At 39.1% G+C, this 16,586-nt stretch overlaps 1 protein-coding gene across 1 annotated transcript; it reads left to right on the plus strand.

Moving 5' to 3' along the window:
- Positions 1–7,151: 7,151 nt before the first annotated feature.
- On the plus strand, positions 7,152–16,233 carry ALKAL1 (ALK and LTK ligand 1). The gene is made up of 5 exons (XM_007516049.2): positions 7,152–7,326; positions 9,592–9,645; positions 11,214–11,294; positions 12,362–12,442; positions 16,108–16,233. Exons 1-4 carry the CDS (start codon positions 7,152–7,154, stop codon positions 12,424–12,426), a joined length of 375 nt encoding a protein of 124 aa, XP_007516111.1. The 3' UTR covers positions 12,427–12,442; positions 16,108–16,233.
- The last annotated feature ends 353 nt before the right edge of the window (positions 16,234–16,586 follow it).

Below are 16,586 nucleotides of genomic sequence, written 5' to 3' on the forward strand. Positions count from 1 at the left end.
AGAGAACTTCTCAGCTATTATGTCCTGAAAAATGCTTTCTTCCCTTCCCTCTCTTTCTTCCTCTGGTAAGCCAGTTATGCATATGTTATTTCTTTTGTAGTCCTCCCACCTCCCATAGGTCTCTGTTGTTGTTTTCAGTATCTCTTAATATGTTTTTGAGATCTCTTACTTATTTTTTAATTGTCTCTAATTCATCCTTGATCTTGCTAATTCTGTCTTCAGCCTCATTTATTCTATTCTCTCTCCCCTCTACTGCTTTCTGGAGTTCATCTATTTCATTACCCTGTTCTGATACTGTTTTAGCTTGCTCAGCTAGTTGTGTTCTTAGTTCAGCTATTTTATCTTTCAGCTCTCTAACAACCTTGAGATAATTAGTGTTTTCTTCCATAGTTTCATTTGTTGTTTCTGCATTTCAGATGACAATTCTTTCAAACTCTTTACTCACTCCTGTGATTATTTCCTTAACTAGTGTTTAGATGTTGACCTCATTATTTTGTGCTTCAAACTTTGGGAGACTTTTAGCTGGACTCTTGTCCTGGTTCATTTCTCCAATATTTCTTCTTGTTAATTTAGCCATTCTATATAGTATGTTATGAGGTCTCTCTCTCAGTACTTTTTAAATTACTGATCACTCTTGCCTGGATTGACTCCTGTCTAAGTAAGGTATTTAAAGGGTTCACAGTTGTAGAAATTGACAGTTGTTTCAATATTATTTTAATCCCTGAGTTGGAGCTCTGTGGCTTAAAATCCTCTTTTGTTCTTTTTCTTCCCTGTGGGCTATGGGATCCTGAGGGCTTTTAAGCTATAATTAGGTTTCTTAGCTTAATCACTGACTCTTGACCAAGAGATAAAGCAGAGTGGGGCAGAGATAATCCAGTGGTTATGCAAAGAGACTCTCACAGCCCCATCAATAGTCCACCGAGTTATAGATCTTCTCCTGAGTTAATTCTCTGTCCCCTGGTGTCAGCACAGGGCCTCCCCGCTGCTGCTGCTCCAGATTCTGGGGGCATGGAGACTCACAGTTGCATTTGGTGAGTCTCAGGGAAGTCCTCTCCTCCCTTCAGCTGTCTTTTTGTTGGTTAGACAGCCTGGAGGTGGTGTCTCAACTAGTAAACTGCTGGACTGTTACCAGCCACTTAATCTCTCCCTAGTTTCTTCTCTGTCCACGAGTCACACGTTTGCACTCACCAGTGATTTGGTGGGTTCCTGAAGTCATTCTAGTCCTGTCTTGTTGTGGTCCCAGGAGGTCTCCATTGGTATTCCTAGTTGACCAGGAGAGGAGAGCTGCTGCTGCTCTGTAGCCCTGCCTCTGGAAGTCTTCTTGTCTGAGAATTTTAAGTAATATCTTTTTTCTCCTGCTTCTCTTAAGTATGCTACTTAGCTGATTCAGAATCATAAAAGTGACATAAACATGATTCAGACTAGAGAGAATGTGTACAAACTATTAAATTTAGGCTTTTACAGTTCTCATGTAATTTAGTGGTCATGTGTCTAGAGGGGCCCCTTTGTGTATTATATATATGTGCTCAGAAAAGCTTTTATTTCTTTTTCTGGTATATTGTTCTTTTTCTTTTTTAGATAGAATTACTCAGACAGGGAGACAAAGTGACAGGCAGGTGGGGGGGCCGGGAAGAAACGATAGCACAGTGCCTTTCACCAATGTGGTAGAAACTGTGCTTAAAACTGGGTCTTTCACACTGTAAAGCAGATTTACTATTCACGTGAGTGATTTTGCTGGCCACACAAAGGGTCTTCTATGAAATCTGGTTTGTTGCCTCGTTTTGCTAGAATCACCAATGCAGAATCACTAGGCATATCTCATTGAGGAGAGATGTGATGTAGGGCAGGGATAAACTATATAATGATTCTGCAAAGAGACTCATGCCTGAGGCTCCAAAGTCCCAGGTTCAATTCCCTGCACCACTATAAGCAGTACTCTGGTAAAAAAATGTTTTAGAAGCCTCGTGGCACATCTGATTATGTACACATACTACAATATGTAAGGACCCAGGTTTAAGCTCCCAGTCCCCACTTACAGGGGGGAAGCTTTGCAAGTAGTGAAGCAGGTCTTCAGATGTCTCTCTCTCTCTCTCTCTCCTTATCTCCCCCACCTCCTCTCAATTTCTGGCTGCCTTTATGCAGTAAATAAATAAAGATAATAAAAAATTTTAAGAAAGAGAGATGTGATGTACAAATATACTACATAACTTATTCTCTTCTTACCTGACCTTGATCTACATGGAAATATGTAGAATCCCCACAGAGAGGACTTTACCAGTCTCCTTAGACCTAAACATCATTACATTAAAAAGAAGAGAGAGAGAGAATATACTCTGTAAAACAAACAAACAACAACAACAAAAAACCACGCTGCTATTCTTAGGATGGTAGGAAATGCGAATCACAGACCACTTAGATGGTCAATAAAAAAAACAAACAAAAAAAAACACCTCACAGTATCTGTTTAGTCAAACTCAGTGATTTTATTGACTTTTTAAAACATATTATGTATTTATTAATAAGAGAACTAGGAGGAGAGAGAAGAGAGAAGAAAGAACCAGAGCATCACTCTGGCATATATGTTATGAGGGATTGAATTCAAGGCTTCATGCTTGAGAGGTCAGTGCTTTGTTTGCTGTGCCATACCCCAAGGAGCAAACTCAATGACTTTAAATAAGATTGACTTGAACCAAGAAGAACTACAAAATCTAAATGCACCAATCACAGACAAAGAAATTGAAACAGTTATTAAGAACCTCCCCAACAACAAAAGTCCTGGACCAGATGGCTTCACAAATGAATTCTACAAAACTTTCAGGAAACAGTTAGTACCCATACTTCTTAAGCTTTTCCATAAGATTGAAGAAACAGGAATACTCCCTTCCACCTTCTATGAAGCCAACATCACCCTGATACCAAAAGCTGATAGGGACAGAACAAAAAAGGAAAACTACAGACCAATATCTCTGATGAACATAGATGCCAAAATATTAAACAAGATCTTGGCCAACCGGATACAGCAACATATCAAAAAGATTGTTCATCACGACCAAGTGGGATTCATCCCAGGAATGCAAGGCTGGTTCAACATCCGTAAGTCAATCAATGTCATTCACCACATCAATAAAAGCAAAGCCAAAAGCCACATGATTATCTCAATAGATGCAGAGAAAGCCTTTGACAAAATCCAACACCCATTCATGCTCAAAACTCTACAAAAAATGGGAATAGATGGGAAATTCCTCAAGATAGTGGAGTCTATATATAGCAAACCTACAGCCAACATCATACTCAATGGACAGAAGCTGAAAGCATTCCCCCTCAGATCAGGGACTAGACAGGGCTGTTCACTGTCACCATTACTCTTCAACATAGTATTGGAAGTTCTTGCCATAGCAATCAGGCAAGAGAAAGAAATAAGATTGACTGTGACATTTACCATAAGTTACAGATTTTCTTCTTTATTTTCCTGACATTCAATGTAGAGATAGAGAATTTGCTTTCTAAAGTTTATGAAAGTTTCATTAATTGTAATGTAAATACCTCATTAGCTCTAAAACTTCTGCTAATTTTTTAAGTGGTTGAGGCATATCTGAGGAATCTATTTATTATAAAAAAGGTTGATTTATAAAAATGTCTACTATTGTGGTCCAGGAGACAGTACAGTGGACTAATAAGCATGAGGTCCTGAGTTCAATCCCCAGCAGCACATGTACCAGAGTGATCCTCTGGTTCTTTTTCTCTCTCTCCTCTTATCTCTCTAATAAATAAATAAATAAATAAAATAAATTTTAAAATGCCTATTATTAACTTATTATTTTATGGATTTGTTTCTAGGGCTTCACTGATCTAGGTTAGGTTTTTCAGGTAGAGAGAGAGAAGCAGAGATAGAAGAAAAAGAGAGAGGGAAAGATGTCACAGCACTGAAGTTTCCTCTAGTGTGGCAGGGCCTGGCGTAAAGCTTGGATTGTGCTCATGGCAAAGCAGAACCCTCCTAAGTGAGCTGTTTTACTGGTCTGCCTATTACTTATTTAAGACACACATGAGTCTGAATGACAGTCTAGCTAGAAGGATACAGTATTCTTGGCTGAAAACCTTTCTCATTGATTGCTTGATATGTATCTGGCTATTCTCACCCATCTTCCTATTATTTTCTTTACTCTACTCTATAGTCATATAGAGAAGAAAAAGACCAGTGGTTACCACAAAGGCTAAGATGAATAGATAGATCACAAAGAACTTTAGGGCAGTAGACTCTTTCATCTATTACTACTAATGGTTTATTTGTCTGACCCCTCGAATGTACAACAGCAGGGATGAACCTTAATGTAAACTGTGACATCTCAGTGATAAAGATGAGCCAGTTTAGGTTCATCTGCCATAACTGTCCTACCAAATGTGCCACTCTGTTGTGGGATGCTGGTAGTGAAGGGAGTTGCTTGTGTGAAGGCACAAAGGGAGTACATGGGGTATCTCTAGATCTCTCTCCCACTTTTGCTATGATCCTAAAACTGTTCTTAAAAAGTCTATTGAAAGTTAGTTTGCTACTGAAATTGTATGCACATGAACACTTAAAAGTTGCCTCTAAACTAGTTAGCAAGAGGCAGAGCAAGTAACCTTTAGATGAGATGGCAAGTAATCAAGGATAAATAATAAACATCAAAAAAGAAAAACAACAACAGTAACCACCAAACCCAAATAGTATTAGTTGCATGCACTCTGTTTATAATAAAAATCATTGTGTAGAGGTACAAGATTCCTGAATCAATGTGTTTCACATAGACAGATTTTTTTGTCTTTTTTTGTTTGTTTGTTTGTTTGCTATTTTACTTACTGTTGTAGTTCCAGAGTTTTCCAGTGTGCCTATATTGAAGTTTGTGTGTAGATGCTTTTTTCTGGGAATAAAAGCAAACTACTTTTATTCAATAACCATTTACTTCAGAACTACCCAGAACCTTTAAGAATCTGCATTCTTCAAAACATACCTTTTTTTCCTACATGCTAAACACAGCCTGAGAACTACTGAAATATGATTTCTTCACTTTGTCAGAACATTGACACTAAGTGGTTTACTTAGGGTTACAAGAATGGATGCCTTGAACCCTTGAACCAAAATAGAGTCCTACATGTCAGGTTCTAAAAAGTACATTGGTGGGCTTGGGAGACAGCATAATGGTTATGTTGAGGGGGAAAGAAACACAGAAGTCCTTTCCCCATAGTGTCAAGTTAATCATACTAAACTCAGAAAGAACTGGGGAGATTGCAAGTATTTTAGGGTTTTACTCAGGAAAAGTGAAAACCCATACACAGACAGATGTGTGGTCACAAATGCCAAATGGCTGTGAAGCTGGTCTCTTTTATGTACTTCTAAGACTCCACCTTCACCGATAGAACAAATTCCTCAGAGTAATTTCACTTAAAAGCATAATTTTATAAAGCCCTTTTTGCACTTCCCTCAATGTCCTGAACATGTTGGAGATACCAAGCCTAAAAAATCTGTTTGTAACCTTTGGACACATTTTTCAGTGTTTGTAATGGACACAAACTCCATTTAATGTGGGACAATGTCATACGAGGTCTTTCTCTCTTTCAGTTTTATGTATGAGGGATAGAAAGAACCAGAACATATTCTGTCACATATTGTGTGTGAGGGGTTAGAGGTAGTGGTGGACTCTGTCTCAGGACCTCAGGCTTGCAGGCCCTGAGCTCTACTTCACCTCCCATGTTGCTAGGCCTTTTGCCATCCTCGTCTCTTCTCCCTCTCATCTTTTTCTGTTTCCACCAGGGTTACTGCTAGGGCTTGCTGCCTGCATTAGTAATCCACTGCTGTTGGCACCCATCCCCCCCTGTTTTTTCTTTCTTTCTTTTCTTTATTTCATAGGACAGAGAGAAATTAAGAGGGGTGAAGGAGATAGAGAGAGGGAGAGACAGAGAGACACCTGTAATACTTGCTTTACTTGTGATGTTTCCACTCTGCAGGTGGGGAGCAGGGTTTGAAGCTAGGATCTTGAGCATGGGCTTAACTCAGTGTGTGTGTTCTCACCCGCCCTGGCCTTCTCTTTCTTTTTAATTTATTTATTTTTATTTCTTTATTGGGGAATTAATGCTTTACATTCAACAGTAAATAGAATAGTTTGTACATGCATAACATCCCCGTTTCCCATATAACAATGGCCTTCTCTTTCTTTCACCTATTTGCCATACTACATCTACAAGTAGTATTAAGAGTTGCATTTTCCCTCAACACACTCAACATAGAGTAATAAGGCAGACTAATGAAAGACCTAAGTCACAGGAGCTTTACAAAGCATGCTTGGACCCATGATGCTATTTTATTATTTATTTATTTATTGCATAGAAACAGAGACACATCAACATGGCAGGGGGGGAGCTAGAGAAAGAAAGAGAAAAACACAGGCAACACTGTTTCACAGCTCATGAAGCTTCCCAGAACCTGGTGGGGGCCCTAGCCCAGCCTGGGGCTCTAGCTCAGCCCAGGGCCCTGAGAGGGCGGGACCCCACGCGGGAGGGGTAGAGGGGCGGTTGTGCTGGGCTGTTCCTCCTTGGGCTGAGGTGGCCAGAAAGACCAGTAGTCGGGCTCAGAGAAGGGATCTCTGCACATTCCTGCCTGGGAGCTGAATTCTTGCACCACTAGTCTCGGAGCTACTTGCTTCTTTCCAAAGGACGAAGTGCTGGTTAGTAGTCTCAAAGACTAAGGCGGGGACTGGGGACTGAACCCAAGGAGAACCGGCAGGGCAAAGCAGAGGGTCCTTTGCAGGCGGCTCCCTGGGGTGCGAGTGACATACTGGAGCCCAGGGCCCAGAGGGGGGAGGTGACACGTGTCCGCTAGGGGTTCCCAAGTCTGTACAAGTTGTGGGGGCAGCTCGGACTTCTGAGGGCCCCGCGTCTTGTGTCTGGCTCTTGTCCTAGGTCCACCCTTTGGTCGGGGGTCTCGGCTCATCTTCCTGGCACCACACAGACCCACGTGGACTGCGTCTCCGAGGTGCTAGCACCAAAACCCCTTGGCCGGCCAAAGAAGGTCGCCTACCCTGTAGCATCGCGCTCTGCCTCGCCTTCAAAGTCTCCGACCCAGGTCACCCTCTTCGGGACCCACTCCCCTGAGACGCCAGCTCCATCCTCCAGGCTTGAACATGCTGCTGGCCAAGCCCAGAGCCCTGCTGCCTGCCCTCCTCCTGCTGGAGCTGGCTTTGTGCACCGCAGAGACTCTGGGGCGACCCGGCGGCCACAGGGGCACCCAGGAGCACAAGCCTTGGCTTCTTAGGGTGAGACGAACCCTTTGGGCTCCCAGTGCCTCCAGGAGCTCAGGTGAGTCTTGACCCTTCCTTGCTGAGAGCCTGGATTTGGGGGATTACTCTTTGCAGTCTGAATGGGCTGGGGAACCTCAATAAAACATAGCAGAAGGCAGCTTATCTTTGCAGACAACCTGCTTTCAGGGAAAGAAGTAATGAGTTTGTCTAATTTACCTGCATTGCAAGACTTATGTTAAAACACACACACACACACACACACACACACACACACACACACACACACACACACACGAACTATCTTGCAAAGGAAACAGCTTTCTAGGCCCTTTCCAGGCTGGGGGAAGTAGCTGACTTGGTTTTAGTCCTAGTCCACTGGTTCCTGTTCCTTACTTGGGGTGAGATGGTGTGGTCCAGGATAGGTACCAGCCAGTCTCTGGAGAAGCTACTCAGAGGTATCTACCTAGGGGCCTAGGCTCTGAGCAGAATTGCTCCCAGTTTAGGGCCATAAGTCACCTGTATTTGGCCCAGATTCCCTTGGAAAACAGTAGGTGTTTTCACAACCCAGAGCTCACTCTACCAGGCGTATCTAGAATCTCAACCCTTTAATTATGCAGTATGATAAGCACTGTTTCAATACTTCCTGCTTTTCAGTTGTCAACTTAAACACCATTTCTCTGTTTCACCCAAATCAGTCTTCTATATGTTGCTATACTTGTATATGATGCTATTATATTGAAATGCAAATTAATCTGTATATAGTTTGGGGATGAGAGGTGGTACGAGTTGTGCACTGAACTTGGAAGCCTGAGGCCCTGACTTCAATCCCTGGCATTTCATGTGCCAGATTGACATTTATGTCTGTCTGTCTATCTATCTATCTTTACTGGGTATTAGGGGAAAAAGAGAATATGTATATATTCTCCTCCTGCTCCTTCTCCTCCTTCTTCTTTGTGTAGTTTTTACAATCCAGGATGTGACACTGTGGATAAAGTGTGCAACTCTCAGGCATAGTTTTGGTCCCTGGCATCATGTGTGCCAGAACGATGCTTTGCTGCTCTATTTCTGGCAGCTCTCTTCTGGTAAGTCTTTTCTGAAAAGTATATAGTTTTCTTAAAGGCCTATACTGAGCCCAAATAGTGCATTGATTATGCCTATTTCAAAGGCAAAACCTACTTGAGGGCTCATTTTCTCAGTTTTTATGAGAGTGAGAAAAAGTCCAAGATGTAGATTGATTTTTAAATTTTCTTCCATTTTAAGTGCATAGCTTCTCACGTGGAAGAGTATTGTGATTTGAGATTCATTTCAAGTTGGTTTGTTCTTGTTGCTGAGGAGAGAATGGGTAATAAGAAGGAGAAAACCTGTTAGCTGACTGCTTCCTACAGTCACAAAAATATGGTGGCTTGAAAGATGGTGTAAATGAGAGGTAACCAGAGTACGTGGATCAGAGATAGGTTTTGGAAGTGGGATCTACAAAGTTAACTGTTAGGGTGGATATAAGTGGTGAAGGAGGGAAGAAGGAAGGCAAGAGTAGTTTTTTGATATTTCACTTGATCAAGGGGTAGAGAGTAGTGTTGTTTATTTCACTTGATCAAGGAGTAGAGAGTAATGTCCTTTATTGAAACTGGAAAACATGAGGGTAGGGGTGGAGAAACAGATCTGGGTTAGAGGAGAACTCACCCTCCCTCTCAGTTCTGACTGTGGACTCTTGTTTGTTTTGTTTTCCCATTTTTCTTATCAGTGACTTAGCAATGTTTTATGGAATTCTAAGATTTCAGGGGTAGAGTTTCTGAGGGCAACCTGGAGGGTTGTGGATTTTTTTTTTTTTTTTTTTTTGCCTTCAATCTCTGGGGCTCAGTGTCAACACTATGAATCCACCACTTCTGGTGACTTTAAACAAAAAAAATTTTTTTTTTTTAACTTTTCATTTGATAGGACAGAGAGAAATTGAGAGGAGAGGGGGAAGATAGAGAGATGGAGAGAAAGATAAACACTTGCCAACCTGCTTTATGACTTGTGCAGTAACCCCTATCCCCCTTGCAGATGGGGACCCCAGGGGCTTGAACTGGGATCCTTGCTACGTGTGCTTAACCAGCTGCGTCAACATCCGGCTCCCTGGGTTGTGAACTTTTAAGCATAGAATAGACTATTCAGACTGAGTGGTAGAGAAAGCATTTAGCTCTCTGAGAGGTCTGGAGCCCCATGGAAGCGCCAAGGTTAGAGATGCAGATGGGAGACAGCTGGGCCAACCCCCCTATGAGTTCATGTCTCTAGTACTTGTTATTATTGACTGTAAAGATATATATTCTTTTTTTTCCCTCAGAAATACTCCCAACAGATTTGAGCTTGAAAGACAAATTCATAAAGCACTTAACAGGTAAGCACAACATGAGTGATTCAATTGAAATGCTAGACAGTTTGTGTGCAAGTGCTATTAGACACTGGGAATATGGAAATAAGTGGAAGAAGTTTACTGTATAATTAGAGAGATGAACAAATGGTACTACTTTTTAATACAAATATTTATTTGTTTATGAGCAAGAGATAGAGTGGGAGAGAGAACCAGAGCATTACTCTGGCACATCTGATGCCAGGGATTGAACTTGGGATCTCATGCTTTAGAGTTCTACACTTGATTCACTGTGTCACCTCCCAGGTTGCAAATGCTATTACTTCATATTAGCTATAATGAAATCTTGCTCTTGGGAAGTAGTAGACATAGAAATGAAGTCTTAGGGTTATGTTGGAAGAAAATATTTTTCTAAGCACCACCAGGAAAGGTTTGTGGTCCACATGGCATTTAGGTTAGCCTCTAAAACAGTAAATAGGGGGCCGAGCAGGGTGCACCTGGTTAGTGCTCACATTGCGCAGGTTAAAACTCCTGGTCACCCCCCTGCAGGGGGAAATCTTCATGAAGGTTGAAGCAGGGTTGCAGGCGTCTCTCTGTCTCTCTCCCTCTTTATCTTTTCCTTCCCTCTCAATTTCTCTCCGTCTCTATCTAATAATTAATAAATAAATAAAAAATTTAAAAGAGTGAACAGAACTTTCCTGGATGAGAGAGGCATCCTGGTCAGATTCAATCCTTCCATAAGTAGAAAATGGGATAAGTGACTGAGACCAAGAGTTAGTTCACCCAGTAGAGCACGCTTTCAAAGACCCACGTTCGAGCTCAGCCATCACAAAGGAGGACCACTGAAAGGGGAGACTTCACAAGTAATAGAGTAGTGCTGTGGTGTCTTTCCTCTCTGTTTCTCTCTCCCTCCCTGTTTCTTACTATCTAAAAAAGAAAATATCATCCATCAGGAATGGAGGAATTCTTAGCTGTGAAGCTCTAGCAAAAGATCCAGTGATAAAAGGGGGGAGGAAATAAATGCATATAGATATTAATCTCTATTAAATAAAAAATGGAGAACAGAATGTACAAGCCAAGGGTATTTATTTTTCACATTCATAAGACCATGTTGTATGGGCATAGTTTCACAACCTTTTCATGATATGTGTCACCACTGCATACCCAACCAAAAATTTAAAAAAATTGTTAACATGAACGAGAACCAGAAAATCACTCTAGCAATGCAGTGTTGGGATTCAAACTCAGGATCTCATACTCATAAGTTTAGTGCTATGGTTACTATACCAACTCCTTGGCTGTATAAACACAGATTTTTTTCCTAATATCTTTTATTTTTCCTCCTAGTTATTCTAAAGTGAAATTTTCTCTATGTGAGATGTTGGGAATATGGAATGAATTCAAACTCCTTTCACAGACTATACTTATACCTCCCACAGAGTTTGGGGTGAGGAAATGTGCTCTTGGGCAAGTTCTTTTAAGAGCATGAGAGGATGTAAATAAATGGCAGTTATATTACTGCAGATCATAAAGTGCTAGCAAATGTATCGGGAAAACACGTTTGTACTTATTATAAACATTCTTGTGTTCAACAGGGCCAGTCACATTTTCAGCTAAATGTAGAAAATATTTCCATCGACTTTATTACAATACTAGGGATTGTACCACTCCTGCCTGTAAGTAGCTTGGACAGTTTTCCCTTTATTCTTTATTCTACAATACCTACATGTATGTTTAAGAAGCTTCAGTCGTCTGCTGGAAGTAATAGGTTAAACATTATGTAAAGTATTATTTATAATCTTGACAGTTAAAATTATCTATAATGTTGGCAGTTAAGGTTTGTGTTTTCAGTTGACACTAGAAGGACTGAAATCACATTCTAATCGGGACTGTAGTCAAGCTTGAAAACTTCCAGGTCTCCTTAAGAGCCCAAATGTTTGTCAAGATTTAAACTTTTTTAAAATCATTTTTTAAATTCCTTGGCACAGATTAAGAGATGTCTTCTATAAATGAAGGAAGTATTATGGCTATAAAACATAAATAAAATTGTCCTTGTAAATTTTTTAAAATTAAATAATTTCATATCAGTTTGTTTATAAATAAGTGGTAGTTTTTTTCTGAATAATGGTAGCCTGTGTTTTAAAGGATATTCTAATTGATTCTTTTGGGATATGTAAGTTATTGATATTAATAATAACTCCAAACATAATATTTAAGTTATATCATTTAAGTTCTCCAAATCGCATGGGTATGTGTTATATAATTCAGCTCACTGTTTATAGATTCATTTTGAAGCACAAGCTTTCCTTTTAAGGAAAATGATTTTTAAGTATTTTGTTTCTTTTAAAACATATCTGTCATCTTAAGGAATATGCAATTTTACTCAGGATGTTGTATCAGACTCTAATTCTTTAAAACAACTTGTATTTAATGAATGGAGGAAATGAATCATGTTAGAATCAAGGCAAACAAACTACATGGAAGAATAGCATGCTGGAGAAAGTTTGAGCTTTAAAATAAAACTCTATTATTCTTAGCATTTTAACTTCGTGTTCTCGACTCTAAAATGATGGTAGCAGTAGCACTTGCTAGGTAAACTAATGAGAAAAATGCAGAATAAGCACTTGTTATACTAGACATTGATTAAATTATAGCTATCATTATTAGAATCAGTGGTAATGATTAACATGAATTTCCCACATGTGTAATAACTAGTCACATAACTTGCCTTTGTTTCTTCTAGATTATAAACGATGTGCTAGATTGCTCACAAGATTAGCAATGAATCCACTGTGTTCACATACCTAGAAGACTTACTTTGTGAGTATGTATTATCTGTTTTTCATATTCTGTCTACCAGCTAATTTTTTCTTAGTAAATTTTGAGTGTTTTTTTTTTTACTTTTGAGTAATTTATTTTATGTTATTTATTTTGGATAGAGACAGAGAAATTGAGAGGAGCGAAGGGGATATATATATATATATATATATATATATATATATATATATCGAGAGAGAGAGAGAGGCATTGCTTCACCACTTGAGAAATTTCCTCCCTTCAGGTAGTGGCGTGCAGCTTGAACAAGGTCCTTGTGCACTGTAACATGTTCACTCAACCAGGTGTGCCACCATCTGTTCTCTCTTTGAACAACTTTGAAAGCCAGGCAGATGATTTCTGCCACACTCCATGAACTTAATCTGTATTATTTCACTTACAGCTTGGTTGAAATGCATAGACAGTTTACTGAATTGACTTTAAATTAAATGTTTCAACAGTTATTGAAGTAGGGTAAATAGAATTTTAGCAGTCTTACCATCCTGAGTGATATGTTAAAATCTTGAAACATTTAATATTATTTCACTATTGCCCTGAGAATTTTCATCCAGAGAAATATTAGATAAACAAAACTACTTAAAAGTCTACTTTAAAAAATATAGTTAAGAGTTATAAGAGTAGAAACATTTCATAAAATTTTGGTTTATGCAGTATGTAAAAGAAAAAGAGAAAGAACGTACTCTAAATGTAGAAGAAATATCAAAATATTAAAATGGCAGGGGGTATGGGCAGTAGCGCACCAGGTTAAACTCACATACTACAAAATGACAATGTACATCTAATTCTTATCTATTCTAGCATATAGAGAGTAAGATGTTTATTAGAATTTCTATTCTGGCTAAATTGCACTAGAAACACTAGACCAGTGAAGTATTTGTATAACCTCAATAAATCAAATGCAAATTCTAATATTTATTTGTGAAAGTAGCATTAATAAAAAAAACTGCAGATTCATTCCTTTTCAAAGGTTTTTCTTTTTTTTTTTCTGTTTTCTTTCAACTTTTAAAAAAATTTATTTATAAAGAGGAGACATTGACAAAACCATAGGATAAGAGGGGTACAACTCCATACAATTCCCACCACCAGCTCTCCGTATCCCATACCCTCCCCTGATAGCTTTCCTATTCTTTATCCCTCTGGGAGTATGGACCCAAGGTTATTGTGGGATGCAAGGTTTTTCTAAAGCAGTATAATTTAAAATGAACATTTTGGGGACAGCATTTAAGCACCACGGACAAGTCCTTTAAAAGTCTCAGTTTGTGAGGGTAGAAATGTGACTACAGGAGAACTGATACTCTGAAGATGTCTATAAATATCTCTGTCTAGTCAATGTGACTTAATCTATCCTAAGCAACTACATGGGGATTAATCTAACTGACCTTGTAGGTTTTTTTGTGACAGTTACTGAGATAATCCTGCACTTATATTCTTATTCTTATTGTAATATGTAAATTAATAATCTCGAAGCTTTATTCTTATTTGCAATGACTAACTTGAAATTTTCCCTTAAGATAACCTAGATTCAGTATTTAGTGGCAAGATATTTCTTTTCTTTTTTTAAATTTTTTATTTATAAAAAGAAAACATTGACTAAACCATAGGATAAGAGGGGTACAACTTCACACAATTCCCACCACCAGAACTCTGTATCCCTTCCCCTCCCATGATAGCTTTCCTATTTTTTATCCTCCAGGGAGTATGGACCCAAGGTCCTTGTGGGATGCAGAAGGTGGAAGGTCTGGCTCCTGTAACTGCTTCCCCGCTGAATATGAGCATTGACAGGTTGATCCATACTCCCAGCCTGTTTTTCTTTTTTCCTAGTGGGAAGGGCTCTGAGGAAGCAGAGCTCCAGGACACATTGATGGTGTTGTCTGTCCAGGGAAGTCTGGTTGGCATCATGCTAGCATCTGGAACCTGGTGGCTAAAAATAAAGTTAACATATAAAGCCAAATAAGTGGTTGACTAATCATGATCCTAAAGGCTGGAATAGTGCAGATGAGTTGGGGGCTCTCCATTTTGTAGATAGCTAGTAGGCATATTTTAGTTATATTCCAAAGGGCCTGTGGCTATACTAATTTTTTTTTTTTTTTTTTTGCCTGAGCCTGAAATCTGATATGCAGGTGGATCCTAACTATTGTCTGGGGAGATGATGTCATGGCTGGCAGAAGGACCAGAAAGGAGGATCAGGGAAGACAGTAGCTCCCAAATATGGGAAAAGTGTATAAATATTGTTGACTATAAACCCCATTGATTTAATGTGATCTGGGGTCCATATTCAGCTTAGGAGCCTATGTGACCTCTGCATCCCTGTAGATCTGAGCTCACATTCTGTGGTCATGAGTAGGAACGTTCCAAGCTGCCCCAATATCAGGACCCATCTTCCTCAGGTGTAGCACAGAGTATGTTGTCCAGCCTCTCTTCGGAGGATGGAACATTCGCTACCATTGTTGATCCAAGTTGAGGGCAAGGTCCTATGGGGGCCCACAAAGAAGTTTATTGTGTTGTTCCTGATAGGAATGACCAGTAACAATGGAGAGAGGGATTTATTCGAGGTCTAGGCCCATCATGTCTGTTTGGGAATCTCAGGACTCCCCGACTAGGGCCCCAGCTGATGGGGTGGCCTGATAGTGACTAAAGAGTCATTGTTAAAGTATGCCAATCCCTGTGGCAAGATATTTCAATCAACTACACTTAATTGTCCATTTCTGATCTTTTGACTAGTGTGAAACATGAATAAATCAAGAAAATTCATTAAGCTATCAAAATGTCTTGCATCAAGCTGTACACTATAGCTTTGGTACTTACTCTGATGAGTAGTAATACATATATACAGATATGAAACTTCACTTCAAAAAACTTAAGATATTAAAGCAGATAATAAATCAGTAGTAAGTAAATAAAGTTTCCATGTTAAAAATAAAGCTATGGGGTGCGGGGGGGGGGGGGGGGCAAGGCGCTGGTGTACCTGGTTAAGCCCACATTAAATTCTTAGCCTAGTAAGCCATAGAAGATTTGACTGAGAAATATGCCCCTAAAGGAGGCCATTCAGAAGTTAGAAAGGAAGAGAAGGCAGGGCCATTGAAAAAACTGGGTAAATACATATAAATTTAGATAGTTAATAGGAATAATAGTCAACCCATATCTGTGACCTTGGGAGATCTAGTGCAGTTTCTAAGGGAGGGAATGGGGACACAGAACTCTGGTAATTGAAACAATGTGGAATTATCCTGTTATCTCATAATTTTGAAAATCAATAGTAAATCACTAATAAAATTAAATAAATCACAGAGTTTAGTAGTTTCTCTGTAGGAATTATCAGTGACAATATCTGTTTCTAATTATTTGTTTAGCAAGATATTACAATCACAGTTTTTCAGATTGATACATTTTGGGAGCATTCTTAAGTTATTTAGTGATATTAAGTTCATCTTTGTATTCTCTAGATATCATAGAATGTTATTGGGAAATCATCATTTAAAGTCTGTAAACAACCTTCCAACTCCCACACATTAATGTATATTCTTAGGATTATGCTGCATATGGAATTCACACATGCATTGAGCAAAATAAAATAATCTATGACTATATTACAACTACAATAATTTAAAGTATATTAATCTAATAACACCTGTTATATTTTTCTTTTCCCCACAGGTATTTCTTAAAATTTCGATCTAATTTGGAGAAAAAAAATAAGTGCCTGGAATCTTACTAAATGCAATAAGAACTGAAACTCTGAAGTTAATGCTATATTAAAATGAATAATATGGGAAACTCCTCAGAAATAAAGTTTTAACATTGAATGGAGACTTTCTTGATTTATCTTTGTGTGTACAGAAACTCTTCGTAAAATTAGTTTAATTAACATATTGCAAACAGAATATCAAAATTTTACTATTCTACTTTATTTTTTTTCCTTTTATTTTTATTTAAGAAAGGAGACATTAACAAAACCGTAGGATAAGAGGGGTACAACGCCACACAATTCCCACCACCCGATCTCCATATCCCATCCCCTCTCCTGATAGCTTTCCCATTCTCCATCCCTCTGGGAGCATGGACCCGGGGTCATTGTGGGTTGCAGAAGGTGGGAGGTCTGGCTTCTGTAACTGCTTCCCCGCTGAACATGGGCG

The sequence above is a fragment of the Erinaceus europaeus genome, chromosome 1 (genome assembly GCF_950295315.1).
Source record: "Erinaceus europaeus chromosome 1, mEriEur2.1, whole genome shotgun sequence".
In the NCBI taxonomy this organism is placed as follows: domain Eukaryota; kingdom Metazoa; phylum Chordata; class Mammalia; order Eulipotyphla; family Erinaceidae; genus Erinaceus; species Erinaceus europaeus.

Bases quoted from the DNA above. Each gene is read 5' to 3' on its own strand.
- ALKAL1 (XM_007516049.2), top strand. From the start codon at position 7,152: ATGCTGCTGGCCAAGCCCAGAGCCCTGCTGCCTGCCCTCCTCCTGCTG. The intron at 9,646-11,213 runs GTAAGCACAACA...TGTGTTCAACAG, and splicing joins ATTCATAAAGCACTTAACAG to GGCCAGTCACATTTTCAGCT. The intron at 11,295-12,361 runs GTAAGTAGCTTG...TGTTTCTTCTAG, and splicing joins GGATTGTACCACTCCTGCCT to ATTATAAACGATGTGCTAGA.